General features: G+C 52.6%; 1 protein-coding gene across 3 annotated transcripts in view; it reads right to left on the reverse strand.

Moving 5' to 3' along the window:
• Nucleotides 1–260: 260 nt before the first annotated feature.
• The window catches only part of zzef1 (zinc finger, ZZ-type with EF hand domain 1), a 36,708-nt gene continuing 17,180 nt past the window's right edge, over nucleotides 261–19,788 (reverse strand). For all 3 annotated transcript variants that reach the window (XM_084473791.1, XM_084473790.1, XM_084473789.1), the window contains exons 32-54: nucleotides 19,466–19,627; nucleotides 18,955–19,087; nucleotides 17,473–17,611; nucleotides 17,152–17,317; nucleotides 16,336–16,598; nucleotides 15,189–15,391; nucleotides 14,589–14,835; nucleotides 13,864–14,030; nucleotides 13,003–13,283; nucleotides 11,887–12,061; nucleotides 11,393–11,525; nucleotides 10,701–10,927; nucleotides 9,760–10,077; nucleotides 9,299–9,399; nucleotides 8,899–9,031; nucleotides 8,184–8,369; nucleotides 7,624–7,797; nucleotides 6,911–7,054; nucleotides 6,421–6,589; nucleotides 5,821–5,919; nucleotides 5,257–5,422; nucleotides 4,640–4,790; nucleotides 261–974 (exon numbers count right to left, since the gene is read on the reverse strand). In XM_084473791.1, the coding sequence (XP_084329917.1) occupies nucleotides 777–974; nucleotides 4,640–4,790; nucleotides 5,257–5,422; nucleotides 5,821–5,919; nucleotides 6,421–6,589; nucleotides 6,911–7,054; nucleotides 7,624–7,797; nucleotides 8,184–8,369; nucleotides 8,899–9,031; nucleotides 9,299–9,399; nucleotides 9,760–10,077; nucleotides 10,701–10,927; nucleotides 11,393–11,525; nucleotides 11,887–12,061; nucleotides 13,003–13,283; nucleotides 13,864–14,030; nucleotides 14,589–14,835; nucleotides 15,189–15,391; nucleotides 16,336–16,598; nucleotides 17,152–17,317; nucleotides 17,473–17,611; nucleotides 18,955–19,087; nucleotides 19,466–19,627 (4,135 nt within the window). In that variant the 3' untranslated portion in view covers nucleotides 261–776. The remainder of the gene's footprint in view (nucleotides 975–4,639; nucleotides 4,791–5,256; nucleotides 5,423–5,820; nucleotides 5,920–6,420; nucleotides 6,590–6,910; nucleotides 7,055–7,623; nucleotides 7,798–8,183; nucleotides 8,370–8,898; nucleotides 9,032–9,298; nucleotides 9,400–9,759; nucleotides 10,078–10,700; nucleotides 10,928–11,392; nucleotides 11,526–11,886; nucleotides 12,062–13,002; nucleotides 13,284–13,863; nucleotides 14,031–14,588; nucleotides 14,836–15,188; nucleotides 15,392–16,335; nucleotides 16,599–17,151; nucleotides 17,318–17,472; nucleotides 17,612–18,954; nucleotides 19,088–19,465; nucleotides 19,628–19,788) is intronic.

Raw genomic sequence — 19,788 nt, forward strand, 5'->3', positions numbered from 1 at the left:
ACACACACACACACACACACACACACACACACACACACACACACACACACACACACACACACACACACACACACACACACACACACACACACACACACACACACACACACACACACAGAATGAGAGAGAGCGAGCTGCAGAACACACCTCACCATCAAGGTGACCCCTGGCTTCCAGCAGGATGATAAGACACAATCTTCAAAAAAAGGTATGTCATCACCACCACCAACACCATCACCACCACCACCACCACTGCAGTGCAGACAAAGTCACTATGTCTTATGCATGCCGGGCGCCCCCCCAAACTCCCTCCTCCACCATCAACACCCCCGCCCACTCCCCGCCCACCCCACCCTCACCGCCCCCACCGGCCGGGGCCTCCAGGATGCTGCAGGGACCAGCACCCCTCGGTGGGGAGCACGCACGCGGCCCCTGCACCCGTAATGGGCTGGAATCACCAGACGCATTAAAGCCTTCCTGAGTGCATCTCACACACACACTCCAAAGTGGGGGAATGTGGAGGTGTGTGTGTACGTGCGTGTGCGTGTGTCTGTGTGTCTATATGTGTGTCGACGGCCGGATGATTCACCGGGGGTGAGCTGCAGAGTGCTCACACCGCGCCATGATAGGTGAGGCGGGGATGACGGGAGAGAGGGAGGGGGCGAACGAGAGGAATAGAGGGAGAGGGAGGTAAACACAGATATAGAGGGAGACGGCTCACGCGGGCAAATCCGCCAAGCTTCTGGATCATTCCTGCCCTGTGTCCACGCAGCACCTTACCCGTCACAGTGACACGCCCAGACAGCTGATGTGTCCGCAGAGTGTGACCTCACGACAGGCATAAATAACAACAATAACAACAACAACAACAACAACAAGGACGACATGAGCGGGGCTCTTACCAGGGCAGTGTGGTTGAGCAGCTGCTGGTCCGTGGTCATGGCCAGCAGGTATTCCTGGAGGATGCCCTGAGCCTGAGGAGCACAGAGGGGGGGACGCTGTTAGCTGAACAACAACAACAACAACAACAACAACAAACGAGCCGCCATCACGCCTCTTCTCCATCGCTCCGACCCAGCTGCTGGTTCGGTGGGGACGTGCTCAGAGACCTCGGGGGCTCGAAGGAATCGCTCCAGACGTCACGAACGAGGCCTGCCCCCCCACTCTCCCTCTCCCTCTCCTCTCCACCACCGCCTGAATATTTTCCATCCAGGGCGACCCCGCCGTTTAGCCCCGACCCTGCGGTATGTGCCGGGAACGGCTCACTCTGCATGAAACCCCCCCAAAAAAAGAGCTGTATGAATCAACGGCGACGGAGGACATGCGTCACGTTACATAAGCACCCAGGCGAGAGGGGGAGGGGGGGAGGGGAGGGGGGGGCACAGATAAGCGCGGGAAGGGGCCAACAGTTTTTTTTTTCTTTTTGGGTTGCAGGGGCCGCTCAAGCGGAGCTTTTATGGAGACGGAGACACAGTCCAGAGCGCCGTTACGCCATCCGTCTCGCAGCACCCCCCGACTGTTTATGCCAGGGGGCTGTTAGGGGTCTGGCGGGGCGGGGGTGGGGGGGGTGGTGGGAATGTGACATCCTTGGGTAATTTGTACACTCTGCCTGAGACCCTAAATATAACTTGCACTTCCTGGGACAGGCGGTTCACGTCGTCTCCGAGGACCCGGCCGTGGAAGGCACTTGGCCCCCACGTACCAGAGACGCAGAGACCAGAGAGGGGAAAAAATAATGATTTAGATCTGGAAGGCATTAACCCTCGGGCTCACGGCTTTGAAATGGCCCTTGTTGAGTCTTTAAAGCCCTAATATAGCCATGGAGCTCTCGGCGGCCAATCAGAGGGCAAGTGTCCCGTCTCTGTCCTGTCCAGAGCCTATGTAAACAAGTGATTTTAATGCTTTAGCGTTCCCCTTAACAAGCAGCGCATGATGCTTAAGAGTTAGCCTTAACAAGCAGCGTGTGATGCTAGAGTTAGCCTTAACAAGCAGCAAGTGATGCTTTGAGTTAAGGTGGATTTATACTCCTCCGTAAAGTGCTGTGCGTAGCTACGGAGAGCCCTCTCCGTCGACGGAGAGCCTGTCGGAGACCCTCTCCGTAGCTCTACGTGCACATCCAATATTTTTTAACTATCCGTCGAGGCAACGGAGACGGACGGAGACGGCAAGGGCTGTGATTGGTCCTCTAACAAAATCATTTCCGGAATCGCTTTCCCCGGTTTTACTTTTCACCTTATTTACTTTGTACATTGTTTACTTTGCACATTAAAGGACTAATAAAACACTGAATATGATTTGAAAAGCTTTGGGCGTTTATTTTCAACACTATTTACATGGTTAGTAGTCAGCATATAAGATCGATCGGGCGGCAAATTGCATTGTGTATCCGACATCCCGACGGAGAACTGTGAATGCCCGAGGGTTCTCCGTAGTTACGGAGTCGGATTACGGATACGGAGTAGTATACTTTCACCTTTAGCGTTAACAAGAAGCGTGTGTTACTTAAGAGTTAGCCTAACAAGCAGCACGTGATGCTAGAGTTACCCTTAACAAGCAGCGAGTGATGTTAAGGGTTAGCCTTAACAACCAGCGAGTGATGTTAGAGTTAGCCTTAACCAGCAGCGAGTGATGCTTTAGCGTTAACATTAACAATGCTTTAATGTTGGCATCAACTAGCAGTGCGAATTGTTGAACGACCTCCCCACTGACATCAAGTCACCAGAAACCCTCCATATCTTCCTTCGCAGACCGAAAGCTCATCTGTTCAGACTGAATCGTGGCCCATCAAAAACCAAAGCGCACAAAGCAGTATCCTTCATTTGATGAATTGTATGATTTTTGCAATTTGTGGGTTGGATCTCCATGGTTGACTGCCCTCATTGTAAGTAGCTTTGGACAAAAGCATCAGCAAAAAAAATAATAATCTTGTAAGGTAATGCTTTAAAAACAAGGCTTGGCTGCATTAGCAGGGAACGCCTTAGCATTAGCATTCACAAGCATCATGTATCACCGCCTTAACGTCAGCATTAATGAGTGGCACCGCCATTATCAACTGCACACTAGCTTGCTCGGGTGGCATTCGGTCTCCTCCTTTGGCAGCGGGCCGTACGCTAATGGGCACCGACTCCCTCAATGTCAAACGCGAGGCCAGCCGCTTGGCACACGATGTCACAACAAGAAGCCAATAGGAGGAGGACGAGCAGAAGGAGGAACTTGTGATGCAAGAGAGAGCGAGCGAGAGAGAGAGAGGTGCCCCGGCACTGCAGAGGAGTGTGGCTCCTGCTTTGATCTGGGTTGCACTGCATCGACGGTGCACAACGCAACCTAGATTCCACAACAGGCAGTCCCCGTTCCGGAGCTCAGCATAATCGCCTGCACCACATCCTGAGCCGACCGCAGCCCGGCGGTACGAATGTGACGACGGGTGTTCTCGAAGGGTGGGGACGGCATGAGGCATGAATAAAAGATAGACAGGAAGGGCCATGAAAGTTAAACTGGTTTTTCTCAGCCAAGACACCCAGAAACCCAGGTGGTTCTTTGAAGGCTTTTTTAAAAGTTACGGTCAACTGAGAAACTTGTGTGTATTCTAGCACACCTAGCTGCTCCACTGTGCAGGGCACAGATGGGGCCAATGGCAGCAGGTACAAAGTGTGGTTGGATGAATGCGTTTGTCTAGCGTCGGGACAAACAAAACCACGGCTATGAAAGAAGCCGCCAAATGATCACTCTTTGTGATGCCTCACTCCTGCCAAGTTGCTATGGTCACAACGTTTCTACACTTGAGAGATGAATAAGCATTCCGTTGGTCCCCTTAGCCTGTTGGCCGTGTGTTCGACTGAACGACAGGTCTTTCAGTGAGCGCGGGAGAGTAAACAAGAGAGCGTAGGACGGCACTGTAGCTGATGCTAAGAGCTTACCAAATCAGCCAACCCCACCGCCGCCACCCCCAACGGCCCACCACACGGCCAACCGTCTCCGTGCTGCAGAGCGTCTCTACTGCCCCCTGGTGTTTGGAGACGCCTACAGTGACGCAGCTTGCTGACATCGCTGATGCAGAGACACAAGAGACCCGGCAGGCGACGACACGGACCGCCGCACGCGGGACCGGGCGGAGGAGTCACGGCGGGGCTCTCCCCGGGGCGCTGGTCAAAGCACGCACGCAGATTTCTGCTTGTTGATCATTCATTATGTTGATCATTCGTTATGTTGATCATTCATTAGCGTGTTGATCATTCACCCCGTTACTGTACACACACATACTGAACGATTTGGTTCTTCCAAACCAATGACTGAAGTATTGCGCGCGCACACACACACACACACACACACACACACACACACACACACGTTCAAACCTTAACATTTACACCCGATCAATACATTCACACCCCCAGGTGAGTCAACGTGACAGAAAAGGTCAAAGCTTCCAGGAACTGGTTGACAGTAGGCATGGACTGTTGAAAAGCATGTACGCGTGTATACGTGTGCATGTGTGTGTGTGTGCATGCGTGTGTTTTTATGCAAGAGAAAAGTGAGCGTGTAAATGTAAATTGCACACACAGACATTCAAACAGTGTGTGTGTGTGTGTGTGTGTGTGTGTGTGTGTGTGTGTGTGTGTGTGTGTGTGTGTGTGCTCACTGTGGCCCTGGACTCTGCGATGAAGAAGAGTTCGGTGAGGGCCCGGTGGAGGGGCAGCAGCACCGTGATGCAGGCAGGGTCCTGGCACAGGCTGGTCTCCATGGAGACAAACAGCTGCCACAGCGGACGCAGCAGCGTCAGCTCACAGGCCCTGCAACACAGTCATGGAATGGCAGTGAAAAGCACGCACACACACACACACAATAAAGAGAAGAGGAGGTTTGAAGCAGGACTGCATGTGTGTGTGTGTGCGTGCATGTGTATGCGCGTGTGTGTGTGTGTGTGTGTGTGTGTGTGTGTGTGTGTGTGTGTGTGTGTGTGTGTGTGTGTGTGTGTGTGTGTGTGTGCATGTGAATGCGCGTGTGTATGTGTGTGTGTGTGTGTGTGTGTGTAGGACAGGGAGTGGGCCTCTATGCAAATCTCTGCATAAGTCCTCTCCATGGCCACTATCAGGATTGGCTGCTGTGCAAAGCCTTAGGCAAACCTGAGCGGACACATCCTCCCAGCAGGCCTCGTTTACAGAGGGCAGGCACAGGGACACCGGGCTACACTAGTGTTTACTGTGGAGAGAGAGAGAGATAATAGAGGGCAAGGGAAAAAAGGTGGGCGGCGCTTACGTCTGTGACTGACACTGAAGGAGGCGGAGCAACAGGTGAATGGCTTTGAGACGCTGGGTGCCCGTCTGGCGGCAGGCCACGCCCACCTGCCACTCCCATATGTCCGCCAGGGGCAGGTGACTGAGGACCGCCTCGTCAGCCAACATCTGCTTCAGGATCTCAAAGCCTGAGAGAAAAAAATTAATAAAATAAAATATACATTGATGTTGTAGGATCAGCGGCCATAACAACAAGTATGTAAGTGACACGTAAGTTACGTAAGAAACGCATGTACATTACTATACTAGATTGATACAGTGAGATGGCGGGACAGATTGGTCGTCATCACGGCCTGCTGTGGTATTACACATAGCTAACTTTGTTTGTAGCTTAGTTTATGTTTATGTATTTTGACCTCGACCCCTCATCAGAAATGTGAGCTGCACGCGAACATGCGTATTGATCCCAGATTCTTCCTCATTGCCAGAGGGAGCCTTGGCTCCGAGGCTCACAGTGTGTGCTGAAACAATATTATCTGTTCTTTGGTCTTTCTAGTATTGTGTGTCGGGCCGGTTCGCGGCCTACCTGTCTGGAAGCGTCCCCTGTGCCCTCCGGTGACGGTGAACTTGTAGCCCCACTCTGTGTTGCTCATGTCTGCCACGAACCTGTAGTATAGCGTGTCGCCTGTGGGGGAACACACGCACGCACGCACACACACACACACACACACACACACACACACACACACACACACACACACACACACACACACACACACACACACACACACACACACACACACACACACACACACACACACACACACAGGGGTGTCAATCCTTTGACAGCCCTGGAGTTGGCCTGACCTCTCTTTGGAAGGAACAGGTTGGTTTTGTTGGCACCTGAGGGCAAGCTTTTGTGTGGAAAATATTAGCTTTTGGTAAACAATAAACCTCTTAATAATGTCAACTCTGACCCCGCTTATGTTTATTCATGCAAACAATTGCAAGTTGGCCGGTTGGAATCACATACTATTATTATAAGAGTTTATCAGTAACCAAACTACTTCCACCCCTGTCGACGTCTACGCACGAGTCAGACACAACTTAAAACTTGAATTGAGTTGTAAGCCAGACTAAAAAACGACACCACAACACGTCCGTCCAGCCGTCTCTCTCTCCGTACCGGGGATCTCGAAGTCTGACCACTTCTGCGGGGAGCCGCTGAAGGTGTGCAGGTCCTGCAGGAAGTCGGCGCTGCTGGACATGATGAGCTCGTCGCAGCCCTCCTCGCTGTGACAGCGCGAGTCGAACTTGACCGACAGGTAGATGGCCCCGGGGACGTGCACCTTATCCTGACAAAAACACGCCGAGCGGGACGGTGTGAGGGAGAACAACAGCGGCTGTCATCGCATCGCGGGGAAACACACCAGCCTTCATCTTATCTGTTGATAAGCCTTCACAAGCCGGTTAAAAATATACCCCTTTAGCGACGTCACAGATGGGAGCGTTCACCCAGCTGTATGATTGATGGACGGATCAGCCGAACCGGTTGGTACGGTCCACTGGGTAGGGCTGGCAGGCTGATCCATCCATCATCATCATCATCCTCCTTTTACCACATGCACCCATGTGCACTTCCGGTTGCTGAACTGTATTTCGTATTTCGTCCATACCTCAAAGTTGGTGTTGTTGTCGTAGGGGTGCTTGGACTCCCGGATCTGGACGGCCATGCCCGGCTCCTCCATGAACTGGCAGGCGGTGAGGGACAGACTGCACAGCATGCTCTGCCCACAGCCCTTCAGGACCCTCTGGAGGATCTGGGTACACAGACACACCCGAAGGAGGGGGGGCAACGTCAGACTCAAAACCAAATACACTCACTACTTTTAATGAATTTGTAAAGCATCTTTGAGATGATCGTTTGCTATAGTGGGTTTCTTGGTTGTTTACCTACATAAGGATACCAATGAAATGAAATACAAGATACTGTATTTGTCCCTCAAGGGGCAGTTTAAGGTAGTTGGTTTTAAAAGAGGACCAACATTTTTTTACATTAATTATAAAGAGTAACATAAAATCAAACACCGGGTAAAGCTAGAGCAAGCGAAACGCAGGATGGACATCGTTATGCAAAGAAAAAGCGCGTCGACATTGAAAAACACATTGTCTATACTACCAACCTGCCCCTGGGGCCCCGACGTGCTGCCCCCCAACATGCACCAAACCCCACCACCCACCCCCCCGGGGCCCCTACGTGCACCAACCCCCCACCCCACAATGTGCACCCACCAGCCCACCACCCCCCGGGGCCCCAACGTGCTTCCACCAGCCCACCACCCACCCCCCGACATGGATCCACCAGCACCCCCCCCCACCACGCCCTCACCTTCTCCCACAGGGTCTTCTCCTCCAGCTGCACCAGCATGTCCAGGATGTAGGCCATGTGGGAGGAGCCGCTGAGCTCCAGCGCCTCGTCGCTCAGCGGCTGGCCCGCCGGCCACTCGGCCAGCAGCGCCGCCAGCACGTGGCGGGCGTACAGCGTGGCGATGGCCTGGTTCACCTGGTCAACGGTCCACATGGTTTATGGTCAAATGCACAACAATTAATGCTGCAGGCGCTTTACAGTGTTGACTGACATTCACCCATTCATGCACACATTCACACCGACGGCGGAATCAACCACGCAGGGCGACAGCCAGCTCGTTAGGAGCAATTAGGGTGAGGTGCCTTGCTCAGGGACACCACGAGGAGCCGGGGATCGAACCACCAACCTTGCGGTTACCAGCCAACCCGCTCTACCTCCTGAGCTAATGCCGCCCCCGTCTATACTGTACATGTAATATAAAAATGTGAAATAAGAGTATTTATGCGTAATATGTACCGATGTAGAAGAGTCAAGGGTTTATGTAAAATAGATCTAAAAAAACATCATAATAATAATAATACCTTGACCAGGTACTGGCGCACGGCGCGGTTGCTGCGCGCGTCCAGCTCCTTGTGCAGCAGGGCCGAGCTCTTGGTGCGCCGCTGCTTGGCGTAGCTGAGCTGCAGGTCGCCCTCCGAGCTGGTGATCAGCTTCTGGGCCACCAGGTTGATCTCCTCCGTGGCCCGCTCACAGTGGCTGGGCTTGGCCTGGGGACGAGGAGAGGGGAGGAGGAGGAGGAGGAGGAGGAGGAGGAGGAGGAGGAGGAGGAGGAGGAGGGGGGGAGGAGGAGGAGGGGGGGAGGAGGAGGGGAGGGTTGTGGTGAGGGTGGACACGGCGAATCGATCGAGCCGGTGGACCGTGCAAGCGAGAAGGTCGACCATTTTGTTTGAAGTTGTTGTTGGAAGATTACAGTCATCGCTAAACCGCTAACATAACAATGTTTTACAATTTCTTCTATGAAGACGGATATTTAAAACAAAATCTTAATGAATGCTGTTTCTCTGTGCCCAGTGAAATTGACACACAAAACAATACGCTTCTGCTCCTCGGCTAACTGCCACATTTCCAACTCCAATTCCGATCAACTCATCCAACGAATCAACCGCTCCGTCCGACTCTTAGCGATCGCTCCCAACCGACGGGTTGGGGAATGGGTCGGACCACTCGACCGTATATGGCGTCGTGGTCAGCGGTCACTGACGTGCGGCCGGGGGTCAGGGGAGAGGAGCCTCTCACCACACACGACACCACGATCATGTCAGTGTCCACGGCCTTGGTGGTCCGCTCCGACCGGGGCCTCCTGCTGGGCTGCCACTTCTGGGCCAGCGTCCGGATGGTCTCGTCCGTCTTGATCACGTCCCCGTCGAACCTGCAGCACCCGGTATATAGGTCAGTGTGTGTGTGTGTGTGGTGTGTGTGTGTGTGTGTGTGTGTGTGTGTGTGTGTGTGTGTCACTGAGTGCGTGAAGGCGTAAGTGATTCAGTGAGTCACTGAGTGGGTGAGTGAGGTGAGTGCGTGCGTGTGTGAGTGAGTGATTCAGTGAGTCACTGAATGAGTGTGTGTGAGTGAGTGAGTGATTCAGTGAGTCACTCACAGAGTGTGTGAGTGCGTGTTTTGTGTGGAAAGCGCTGCCCACCTCTTCTGCACCTCCAAGAAGAAGGAATCGGTCCTCTTCATCTGCAGTTCGTACATGGCCCGCAGGATGTGCAGCGGTGCGTTCAAAGCATCGTGGGTAATCTGGAACCGAGCGCAACACGGTGAGATGTACAGTTTATGTTGGGCTTGTGTTGTTAATGCTTGTGAAGGGTGACGACATTGAAAGTTAAACTCTCACACTCTGCCTCAGATACAGCTTATCTCCGCTAGATGACTAGTGGACTAACAGACTTGCTCCATCACTTTTGCACAGCTCAACGGCTAGAGTCTGCGCTAGAGGCATCGCTTTATTCACTTTCTCAACCACACACACTCCATTCTGACGGGGCTGCCTTGCTCTAGCTAACTGTTGAGTCAGCGGTGATTAGAACTGCAGGAACAGAAGACTAACGGCTATGGGTGGCCCATCGACCCCCAGTGGCCCCCAGTGGCCCCCCTCACCTGGAAGCAGATCTTGGTCTCCTCGTCCAGGCCCTCCAGGGGGTCGGGCCGGCTGGGGTCCCGGGGCTCCTCGGTGCAGCAGCTGGAGTGGTCCGAGTCGTGCTCGCGGTCGGGCTCCGGCTCCCGCTCGTCCCGCTCGGGGTCCTGGGCCATGGAGTGGATCTCCCTCTTGGAGGAGTACAGCATGACGGAGAGGATCTCCAGGTCCCGCAGGAGCCACAGCTTGCTGAAGCCCGTCCCCTTGCTGCACTTCCTCACCAGCAGCTGGGTGAGGCCCGAGCGCTGGATGGCCTGCTGGGCCTCCTCCACGCCCTGCTTCTGCAACGCGCACGCGCACACACACACACACACACACACACACACACAGAGGGCTCCTGGGTCACCACAGCGCGTCGGACATGGTGGCTCACACAAAAACTGGGATGCTTGTGATCGCTGCTGTAACCAAACTAATTCATGACGCCATGTTTTGGACCGTTATCCTTACGATTACAAGGTTTAACGCATTGTTCGCTTCTACATAAAGTCGCTGAATATAATTGAATGGGTTAGTCACCGTCAAAGAAAATCCAAAAATAAAACATACTGGCATACGAAAGCTTTTTAACTGATAACAAGTAGTGTACTGTCTTAGCACAATAGGTGGAGATTGGGGTTAACAGCCAATCGCAGCGGTTTGATTCCCACTAGAACCACCCCCCCATGCTACAAAGAGCATCAACAAAGCTTTGGATAAAAGGGTCTGCCAAATGGCATACCGGTATTGTATATCGCACAACCACAGGTCACAGATCCACGGACCCCTGTACAGTATATGTGTGCGAGTGTACACGTGTGTGTGTGTGTGTGTGTGTGTGTGTGTGTGTGTGTGTGTGTGTGTGTGTGTGTGTGTGTGTGTGTGTGTGTGTGTGTGTGTGTGTGCGTGCGTGCGTGTGTGTTACCTTGAGTGTATTGTACAGGCCCTTGAGGGCCAGAGAGAGGACCCAGGAGGCCTCCACGGCGTCCGGGGAGCCGGGGTCCGGGCTGCCCTGCAGCAGGTGGCTGATGATGGCGATGAAGCTGTCCAGGTAGCGGCTGATCAGGGCCCTGTGCGGCGGCTGGCCCTCGGCCTGGGCGGGCAGGCCGGCCCAGCTGGAGTCCTGGGGCTGGATCAGCTGGTAGTCCTTCACTGTGAGAGGGGGACAGGGGGGGGGGGGGGGGGGGGAGGGTTGTTGAGATGTTGTCGTGTGTTTAGGTCACGTGGGCTTCCTTCAGTGTGCCAGAGAAGAAAGTGATACGGAAAAAGGAATGCAAGAGATGAGGTGGGAAAAAAAAATGGGCCAAGATAAATAATGGAGGTGAGTGAGGAAGAAATGGGAGGGGAGGAAAAGGGGAAGAAAGGGGGATAGGAAGGAAGACATGAAGGAAGGTAAGAAGGAAAGAAGGAAGGAAGGAAATCAGAAAGCACAGAAAGAATGTTGGAAAAAAAATAGAAATGAAGGAAGGAAAGAAGGAAAGACGGAAAGGAAGGAAGGCAGTAAGACAGTAAGAAACCAAGGGAGTAAGACAGCAAATAAGGAAGGTAATGATAAAGATCCAGATCCATTGACCCGGGCTCCAGCCAACAGCAGCACCGGAGCCCCCTTGCCCTCACCGGTCTTCCTCTTGCGGGTCTTGACGTCGACCACGGCCGCGTGGTTCTTCTCTGTGAAGTGCTTCAGGAGGATCATGTGGTGCTGCTCGTTGGCGTTGTCCACAAACACAGACTGGGTGCCCATGCACAGCACCTGGGGGAACGCAAACACACCTAGAGTAGCGGCTCAGACAGCCTGACGCTGGGTCTGTATAGTCACTGGTCCCCTACGACATCCCCATGGCTGGCCCCCCCCTCACTGGAACTCTGCCCCAAAACGGATCATCCCCCTCACACCCACCTTTACCACCATCTCTCTAAACACTCGTTTTGTCACTCCTCACTCTTTCTCACTCGTTCTTAGTCTGTTAATTATTTTTGGAGCACAGACTTTTTTTCATCTATTTTTGGAATGACTTATGATAACTTTAATCAGTGTAAACGGTACTAACACTTAACAAATAAGACGTTGTATTATTCGATATCATCCTAAGGAGAGGGGTGTGTCTGCGTACCTCGGGGAAGCCCACCAGCACCAGCAGGGTGAACAGGTTGGTGCGTCTGAGCGTGTGCGGGAGCTGCTGCACGCAGTGGTCGGTGAAGGCGGCGATGACCAGGCTCCACCGGGGGCACGCGTTCAGACCCCGGAGGATGTCCGCCACCGAGCACGCCCAGTCCAGGCCGATGCGACTGCGACACAATGAGTGGATTAAAACGCCATGAACCATATAACCCTTATTTATAAAACGGGTGGCTTAAATCAAGCGATCTGATTGGTTCCTGTTGTATAATGAGCGTATACACACAGCTATGGCGCCCATTCAGTTTACAGAGTTCCGTATCACTCCGCGCCTAACTTGAACTGTTTATCTTTATATAAAAGCAATAGCATAGTTCACTGAAGCCTAAAAACATGTTGATTGATGGAGAGGGTGGAAATGTTGTAAAGCAATAGGCACACGGTGAGTGAACTGCTCGATAGTAGGCGAAAGCGTCTCTAGCCTTCTCTCTGAAGTACGCTACAGTGTGTTGCATAGCAACCGCCGCACACTTTGCAGGCAGCCAGGAGGGACTACATTTTTGTATTCGTTAAAAAAATGCTTTTCCGACTTTCTCGTTTTTTCAAAATTGAGTCTGTCTAGACTTTCATTTCGCCATACTTACGTAACCGTTTTATGAAAGCAATAGATCACTTCAGTCAGTGAAATGTTCTCATCATACCACAGTTAAGGGGGTCGCCGTCCCGACGCGCTGCTGAGGGACGGACAACGCCCCTTAACTGTGGTATGATGAGAACATTTCACAGCCTGTCGTGATGTTATTGCTTAAATAACTAAACGGATGACTGAGATACATGACTTTACCGAAACAATCACAATAAGTTAATACATCAAGTAACCTCAGCAAATTAACAGAAAGTACCTTCACATATGAAAACACCTGCACAAATAAAAATACCAACAAATAAAAAACACTACACAAATAAAAAATACAACGAAAATAAAAAAGCAAGTAGAAGAAAGTAAAAGTTATGTACACAATTATAAGCAGCAACACAAACGCCCCCGCCCGCTCTCCCAACCCACACACACACACACACACACACGTCCCCCCCCCCCCCCCCCCCTCACCTGTCCAGGCAGACGGCCCCCAGGCAGAAGAGCAGCTGGGTGGTCTTCCAGCCGGGGGTGTCCGTGCCGGCCGCCTCCAGCTGGGCCAGCAGCTCGTCCTTGTCGGCCAGGGCCTCGCCCACGGCGCCGTCCGCCTCGGCCGGGGGGATCCTCAGCAGCAGCTGGCCCAGCAGCCCCAGGGTCAGGTGGTACGTCTCATCCAGGCAGCCCGCGTTGGACACCACCACCCGGAAGAGCTGCGGCAGGATGGAGCTCAGGCTGGCCAGGGACAGACCGCTCCCCTGGAGGGAGGGACACACGGACAGGGTTAGAGAGAGAGAGAGAGAGAGAGAGAGAGAGAGAGAGAGAGAGAGAGAGAGAGAGAGAGAGAGAGAGAGAGAGAGAGAGAGAGAGAGAGAGAGAGAGAGAGAGAGAGAGAGAGAGAGAGAGAGAGAGAGAGACAGACAGACAGACAGACAGACAGACAGACAGACAGACAGAGAGACAGAGAGACTGCATTAGAATCAACTCGTTATTTCTACGTCTGGGACATTTCTGAGCCACAGATCGGCACACAATTCTCTGTGCCAAAGTCAATATTATCACATAACCTCTGATTCAACAATCTGATAAAAACAAGTTTATTTTATTATCATTACGTCTATTGTTATTCTGGGCTCACAATTGATTTCCGGCATGCTGTAGAGATTTGATCTTATAATTCTCTTTTGAGTACAGCGGAAGTAGCATGTACTGTACACTTGGTTGTGTTTTAAAAATTCTACATATTCTTCCAAGTCTCCCTGTAACTACCAGTGCAGCACGCCGATCCCCTGGGCTCCCGGCCCCACCAGCGTGGGGTGTGTGAACAGCTGCTCGTACCGGCTTGGCTGGCGGCAGCATGGCCGCCAGCAGGCCCAGGATCCTCTCCCTGGAGCAGTCGGAGAACACGTGGTCCTGGCGCGGCGCCTGGCTCAGCCGCTCCGCCTGCTCCTTGCCCGCGTCCGCCGCTGGAGACGTGGCCGCGCCCAGACCCGTCGTCTCCGACGCTGTGGACGTTCCAAGGACATCGGGGTTGATAGCAAACATTAGAGACGGGACACCCTGAATCTACCACATAACACACAGCTAGCTCTCCATATACGTGTTCCCAATCAACAAAGTGGGGCTGGGACTGAGGAAAAAATCAATTGAGTGCTTGTGAATAAACGTGTCCAATACAATTCACACTACTGTGACATTTCAAACTACTTCTATGTAGCCCCATACTTATTCTCATTATGGACAGAGTTAATCGATTTTAAATACCAAACAGCATTTGCTCCCATATCAACTTCCATAGCGGTTTCCCCAGCACAGTGTTCAGCGTTTCATTGATTGAATACTGAAAGAGCCCAGACTTTTTTTCAAGGGGGGGGGGGGGGGGGGGGGGGGCGGCGAACACGATTGTCGACGGGGGGGGGGGGGGGGGGGGGGGGGCGATCGCGCTTTCATCGGAACATACAGTGAACTGACTAGGGGTAGCACCTGGGGTGGCCAGTCAGTCAGTCTTTCTGTGGCTCTGCGACTGAAAGAGCCCATCAGGGACTGCTAGCGCAGACACTCACGTCGGACTACGGGAGAGAGGGGGTCCTCGCTGGAGACGGAGGGGGTGTGGCTGAGGGTGGGCGAGTCCAGCGTGTCCTGCTTCACCAGCTTCCTCCCTTTGGGGTCGTCCCCGGGGCCTGGGGGTGGCGGGGTGGCGGTGGCGGTGTTGGCTGGGGGCTGGGGGGCCACTGCGGGGGACTGGGGGGCCACTGCGGGGGCCTGGGGGACCACCTCTCTGGAGCTGGTCTCCTTCCCTGAGGTTTTGCTCTGGGGGAGGGGAGGAGGGAGAGAGAGTCATAAGAGTGATCAGATCATGTAGATGATCTGAATCACAACATGCTTAAGGATGATGCCACATCCCGTTGGAAAAACAATCTGAATGACTGTAATTACCATAATCAATCCAACCATCGATTAATGTATTGAAGGGTGTGGTAAATAAAGAAGGAGTACAACCGGTAATTACAGAAAATATGATCCTCTTTCAATCCTGATATTAAAGATAAAGCTATCGATATTCACCATCAAAAAGAACAATAAGGAGGAGAAAAAACTGGAACAACACTATCAATCCAACAACAACAACAACAACAACAACAACAAAGATGGCCACTGCTCACCGCGTCCTGCGGGGAGGTGGGGGAGCAGACGGCGGCCGTGCTCCCGGGGAGGGAGGAGGTGTCGGTGGTGTCGGCCGTGGTGTCCGCCGTGGTGTCGGCGGCGCTGAGCTCGCGTGACGACTCCGGGGAGGCGGGGCCCAGCTCGCTGTCGGACGACGACTCGTTGGAGGACAGCAGGGCGAGCAAGGCCGACGACCGCAGGCCTGAAGGGCACGACGGGAGAGGGGGGGGGTCAGCGCGTTGGTCCGTGCTCGACAACACGTGATTGGACAGACCATTTACATTTAGGGCATTTAGCAGACGCTTTTATCCAAAGCGACTTACAATAAGTACATTTGTAATAACAAGTGAAACAATATATCGCCGTCGGTACAGTAAAGATGTTCATAGAACCAAGTGCAAGTACTAACAATCGCCAGGCTAACCCCATTCCCCGTATACAACAGTGATAGCTAGCTACTGCAGATGCTACACAACTAAGTACATGCTACACAACATGCATACACAACACAATTAAGTACATGCTACACAATTAAGTACAGTGAATGAATACAACCTGCATTAAGTGCATTCATCAAGCCAGGACAACAAACAATAGTGCAACAGACAAATAAGGGACTGAATGGCTATGTCAACCAGGGGAAAAACCTGAACCTGGAGTCCAAGCGCCTCTTTTGCCTTCACACTAACGCGTTGTTTGACACCGCAAAATAAAAGCAAACGCTTAAAGGGTCCCATGACGTGCCACCAGGTGTGGTGTGGTTACAAAGCCGTTTTGGAAATCGGCCCCTTATGACATCACAGGTGGGCGTGTCCACCTAGATGTGTGACGGACAGATGAGCAACGTTTTGCTACGGTCCACTGGGCAGGCCAGTAGACTGATCCATCCAGCCCACATCTAGGTGGACACTCTGATGTCATAACAGACAAACGTTACAAGCCCTTTCAAAGCGGCTTGTCACGGCTGATCACGCCACACCTGGTGGCATGTCATGTGACCTCTAAATTGTGAATCCAACTAGTACTGTCACACTGTCACTGTGCATATCTCCCTGTACGTCGCTAGCACAACAAAACCTCGCCTCATAGAACGCACACTCTGCTACACGCCCCGACCGCTTTGCTCGGGCCCCCTGGCCCCCTGACCTTTGGCGTCTTGGCCCTTGAGCAGGCACTCGGTGATGAGCTGGGAGCAGCGGCCCTGCAGGGCCAGGGCCTGGTCCAGGCTGCCCGTCTCCAGGGGCTCCCCGTCCAGCCGCCTCTCGCTGGCCAGGGCTGAGGTGTAGAGGGCCAGTGCGGCGAACAGCAGCCACGAGTAGTTGTGGATGTAGGGCTGGATCAGCCGGTGGCGGTCGCTGATGCGGATGGTCACCATGGGGAAGACGGTGATCCGGTGGGTGGGCAGGTGGCTGGAGGTTAAGGGGGCAGGGGGTTAATTGAGGTCAATGAGGTTGTGACTACGTCGCTGTGGGTAGGTGGTCGCGTCTAACCTGACATGTTGTCCAGTGTATTTTGACTTATTCTACTTGTGGCTTTGTTTTTGTATATTGTCACTTCTAATGATTCTGATGTCTTTACCTGCCTACAAATGTTAATTCGATTTTTTTTTCTAAACTCCCCAGCATGTTAACATCTTGTATTTATTTTACTGATGTTCATTGACGTGCTCTGCCCCCATAAAATAACGGCCCCCTTTCTTCTGACAAATGTACTTATTGGAAGTCGCATTGGATAAAAGCGTCTGCTAAATGCACTAGATGCAACTGTAAATGTAGGGGATGAAGCATCCTAGCTCAAGGATGCCTACCGGTTAGGCCGTAGACACTGGGGTATCAAACCCAGTTACCTCACCTGGGAGTCACGGCCAAGTCAACACTACGCTATCATGGCCTGTATTGACAGACATGGCATGCAGCACCAGACTCTACAGTAAGCGGTAAGCGTGTGTGTGTGTCCCTTCACCTGTCTGGGTACTTCTTGGCGTTGTAGCAGCCGAAGCACAGGTCAAAGTCCTCGCACACGTTGCAGTTGATCCTGCTGCCCACGATGAGGCCCTGGCAGTGGTCGCAGGCGTACTCCATGTTGACCATCTCGTGGTCGTCCTCGTGGCCCTCTGGCTTGGCGCCACCTGGATGTTCCAGAGGGACGGACCGGACCGGACCAGACAAGGCAGAAAGAGAACGGACAGAAGAGGGATTACCACACAGCGAAGGGGAGAGTCAGGGCTACTTTGCAGGCGTGTCCTTGTGGTCATGTGATGTGATGTCAACTCGGGCGTCTCACTGAGGAAGCAGGTCTTGCAGAGGTCCATGTCCATGCACTGCAGGCAGCGGTAGCGGTGCCAGGGGGCGATGCGCTCGCAGCCGTCGCAGGAGATCACCACGTTCAGCAGGTCGCAGTAGCGCGCTATGAACCGGTGCATCTGCAAGGCAGAGCAGCGCACATGTTAGACCAGGGGTTCCCAAATGGGGGTACGCGTACCCTCCAGGGCTGCTTTGAAGGGTCGCAGGGGGAATTTGGAAAATGTCAATATTAAAGGGCTTATTATGGTCCCACGTTCACGCAACGCAAGGGGGTTACGGACCGCTTGCGTCCTGCTTGCGTCCTGCTTGCGTCCACTGCAAGGGCCTGAAGTTCGCCTCCCAAAAATTGTAACCGACGCACCTGCAAGGGCTGTGATTGGTCTGCTTACTAAAACCCGACGCAGAACCATAAAGGTTCACGACTGCGTCGAAGCGTCTGCATGGTCATTGCGTTGCGTGAACGTGGGTCCATAATCAGCCCTTGAGCGTATCTTGAAACTAATGTGCAAGTTCTATAAATCATTCCAATAAATTAGCCGAGGTCCACGTTGTATTTGCACCTCCCCTGTTCATGTCCACCAACAATTCTGCACATACATTATTAATATTTTAGATTTTATTCAGATTCTGATAAATATTCTGCTGAAAGGGGTACTTGGCTGAAAAAATATTTTTGGAGGGGAAACGGTGGTCAAAATAGTTTGAGAACCATTGCGTTAAACCCTTACTAATTAGCATCTTAGAGGATTTGATCTATATCTGACTTAAAAGTACATTTTTGGATGCGTGTCCCTAAGGAACATGTAGGAGGATGGGTATCTTGCTCAAGGTTAGACTGCGGACATCGGGGGTTCAAACTAAGAACATTCCGTCTGGGAGTCACGCCCGACCACGAGACCGTCCTGATCCCCAGGTGTGTTCACCACACACCCTATGGAGCCATGTGTTATGAGGGAATGTCGCCGTCAATATTTGTCTTGCCCGCTTGTTGTCCAGAACATCCTGGTTTCCCTCCCTCAAATATTTACCGCCGCACATGACTCATGACTCCGGCCCGGTCGGCGAGCTATTGTGCGGGTTTGGTGGTGACACCTGCTCTGTAAACAAGCTTAGGGCCGCGGATAATCTCCTGAACAGACGTAAACAGCAAGGCTGCTTCAAAGAGTTATCGATCTCTTAGATGCTGCGTTTGGAGGATCGTGATATCTCGGGACAGGCCTTTGTAACTCACAATTCAGATTCTATCTAGCAGTTCCCATTTACTTGTTGTCTCGCTCTCTCCCGCTCCTAGTTTCCGACTTAGTTTCAGCTTAAGAGATCACTCACCAGAAACCTTTCATTCTTTCTTTATAAAATGGGGCGGTCAGACCATGCCCTGCAGCAGGTGTATTTTCAGGTGTATATCCGGCCCCCCCCTCCCTCATACTTGTGGTTATGTTGACCTTCGTGAACTCTGTCCTACCTTCCTGCGGTCCTCCATGGAGCCCTCCTCCCCGATCTTGTCGTACCACTTCTCGAACATCCCGTCCGCGCACTCGTCCATCCACTCTTGGTTCTTCTTGTAGACGGCGATCTCGTCCTCCTCTGTCCATTGGCTGCCAGGGGGGGGGGGAGAGGATTGAGGACGGCAGAAGACAAGCCAATCAGGGCTCTTGTTGTGGTCATTTGGGTCAACATGTGATTATACTCCAGATTGGCTGCAATCAAATCGGCCAATGTCAATGTCGGCCTTTACACTTTGTGTTTTTATAAATCAAATGAATACATGGCTTGACTAACGAGCTGAGATTTAACGATGGCTTGTCAAGGTTTTCCATCGTTCTGGTTCTGTGAGTTCAAGGACACATGCTTCCTGAAATAGTGACTTTTAAAAGTTACAATCCAGACATGTGACGTCCAAAAGTAAGTAGAGCATAGACCCTCCGCTCCACTAGGTGGCGCCACAGTTCCTTCCAACGTGCCACCGTCCTCACCTGATGGCGATGTCGTGGACGCTGATGTTCTCCTGGGACATGCTGAGGAGCAGGTCGGGCAGCTTGATGTCCAGGAAGAGGGGCAGGTCCTGGGGTTCCCAGCTCATGTCCAGCAGGTGCAGCAGGCAGGTCTGCACACAGGACAGGGCTGGCAGCAATGCCCTGGGGGGGGGGGGGGGGGGGGGGGTTACCGGAGTTAATCCCTTCATATACACACACAGAGAATTACAGGCGGACGCATTTCATATGGTACTGAATATAATCTTATTGTAGCTTCAAGATGCTAGCTTCTAAAATGTTGAAGAGGCATTATTAACTTTTTT

The sequence above is a fragment of the Micromesistius poutassou genome (genome assembly GCF_964030765.1).
Source record: "Micromesistius poutassou genome assembly, chromosome: 10".
NCBI lineage: Eukaryota > Metazoa > Chordata > Actinopteri > Gadiformes > Gadidae > Micromesistius > Micromesistius poutassou.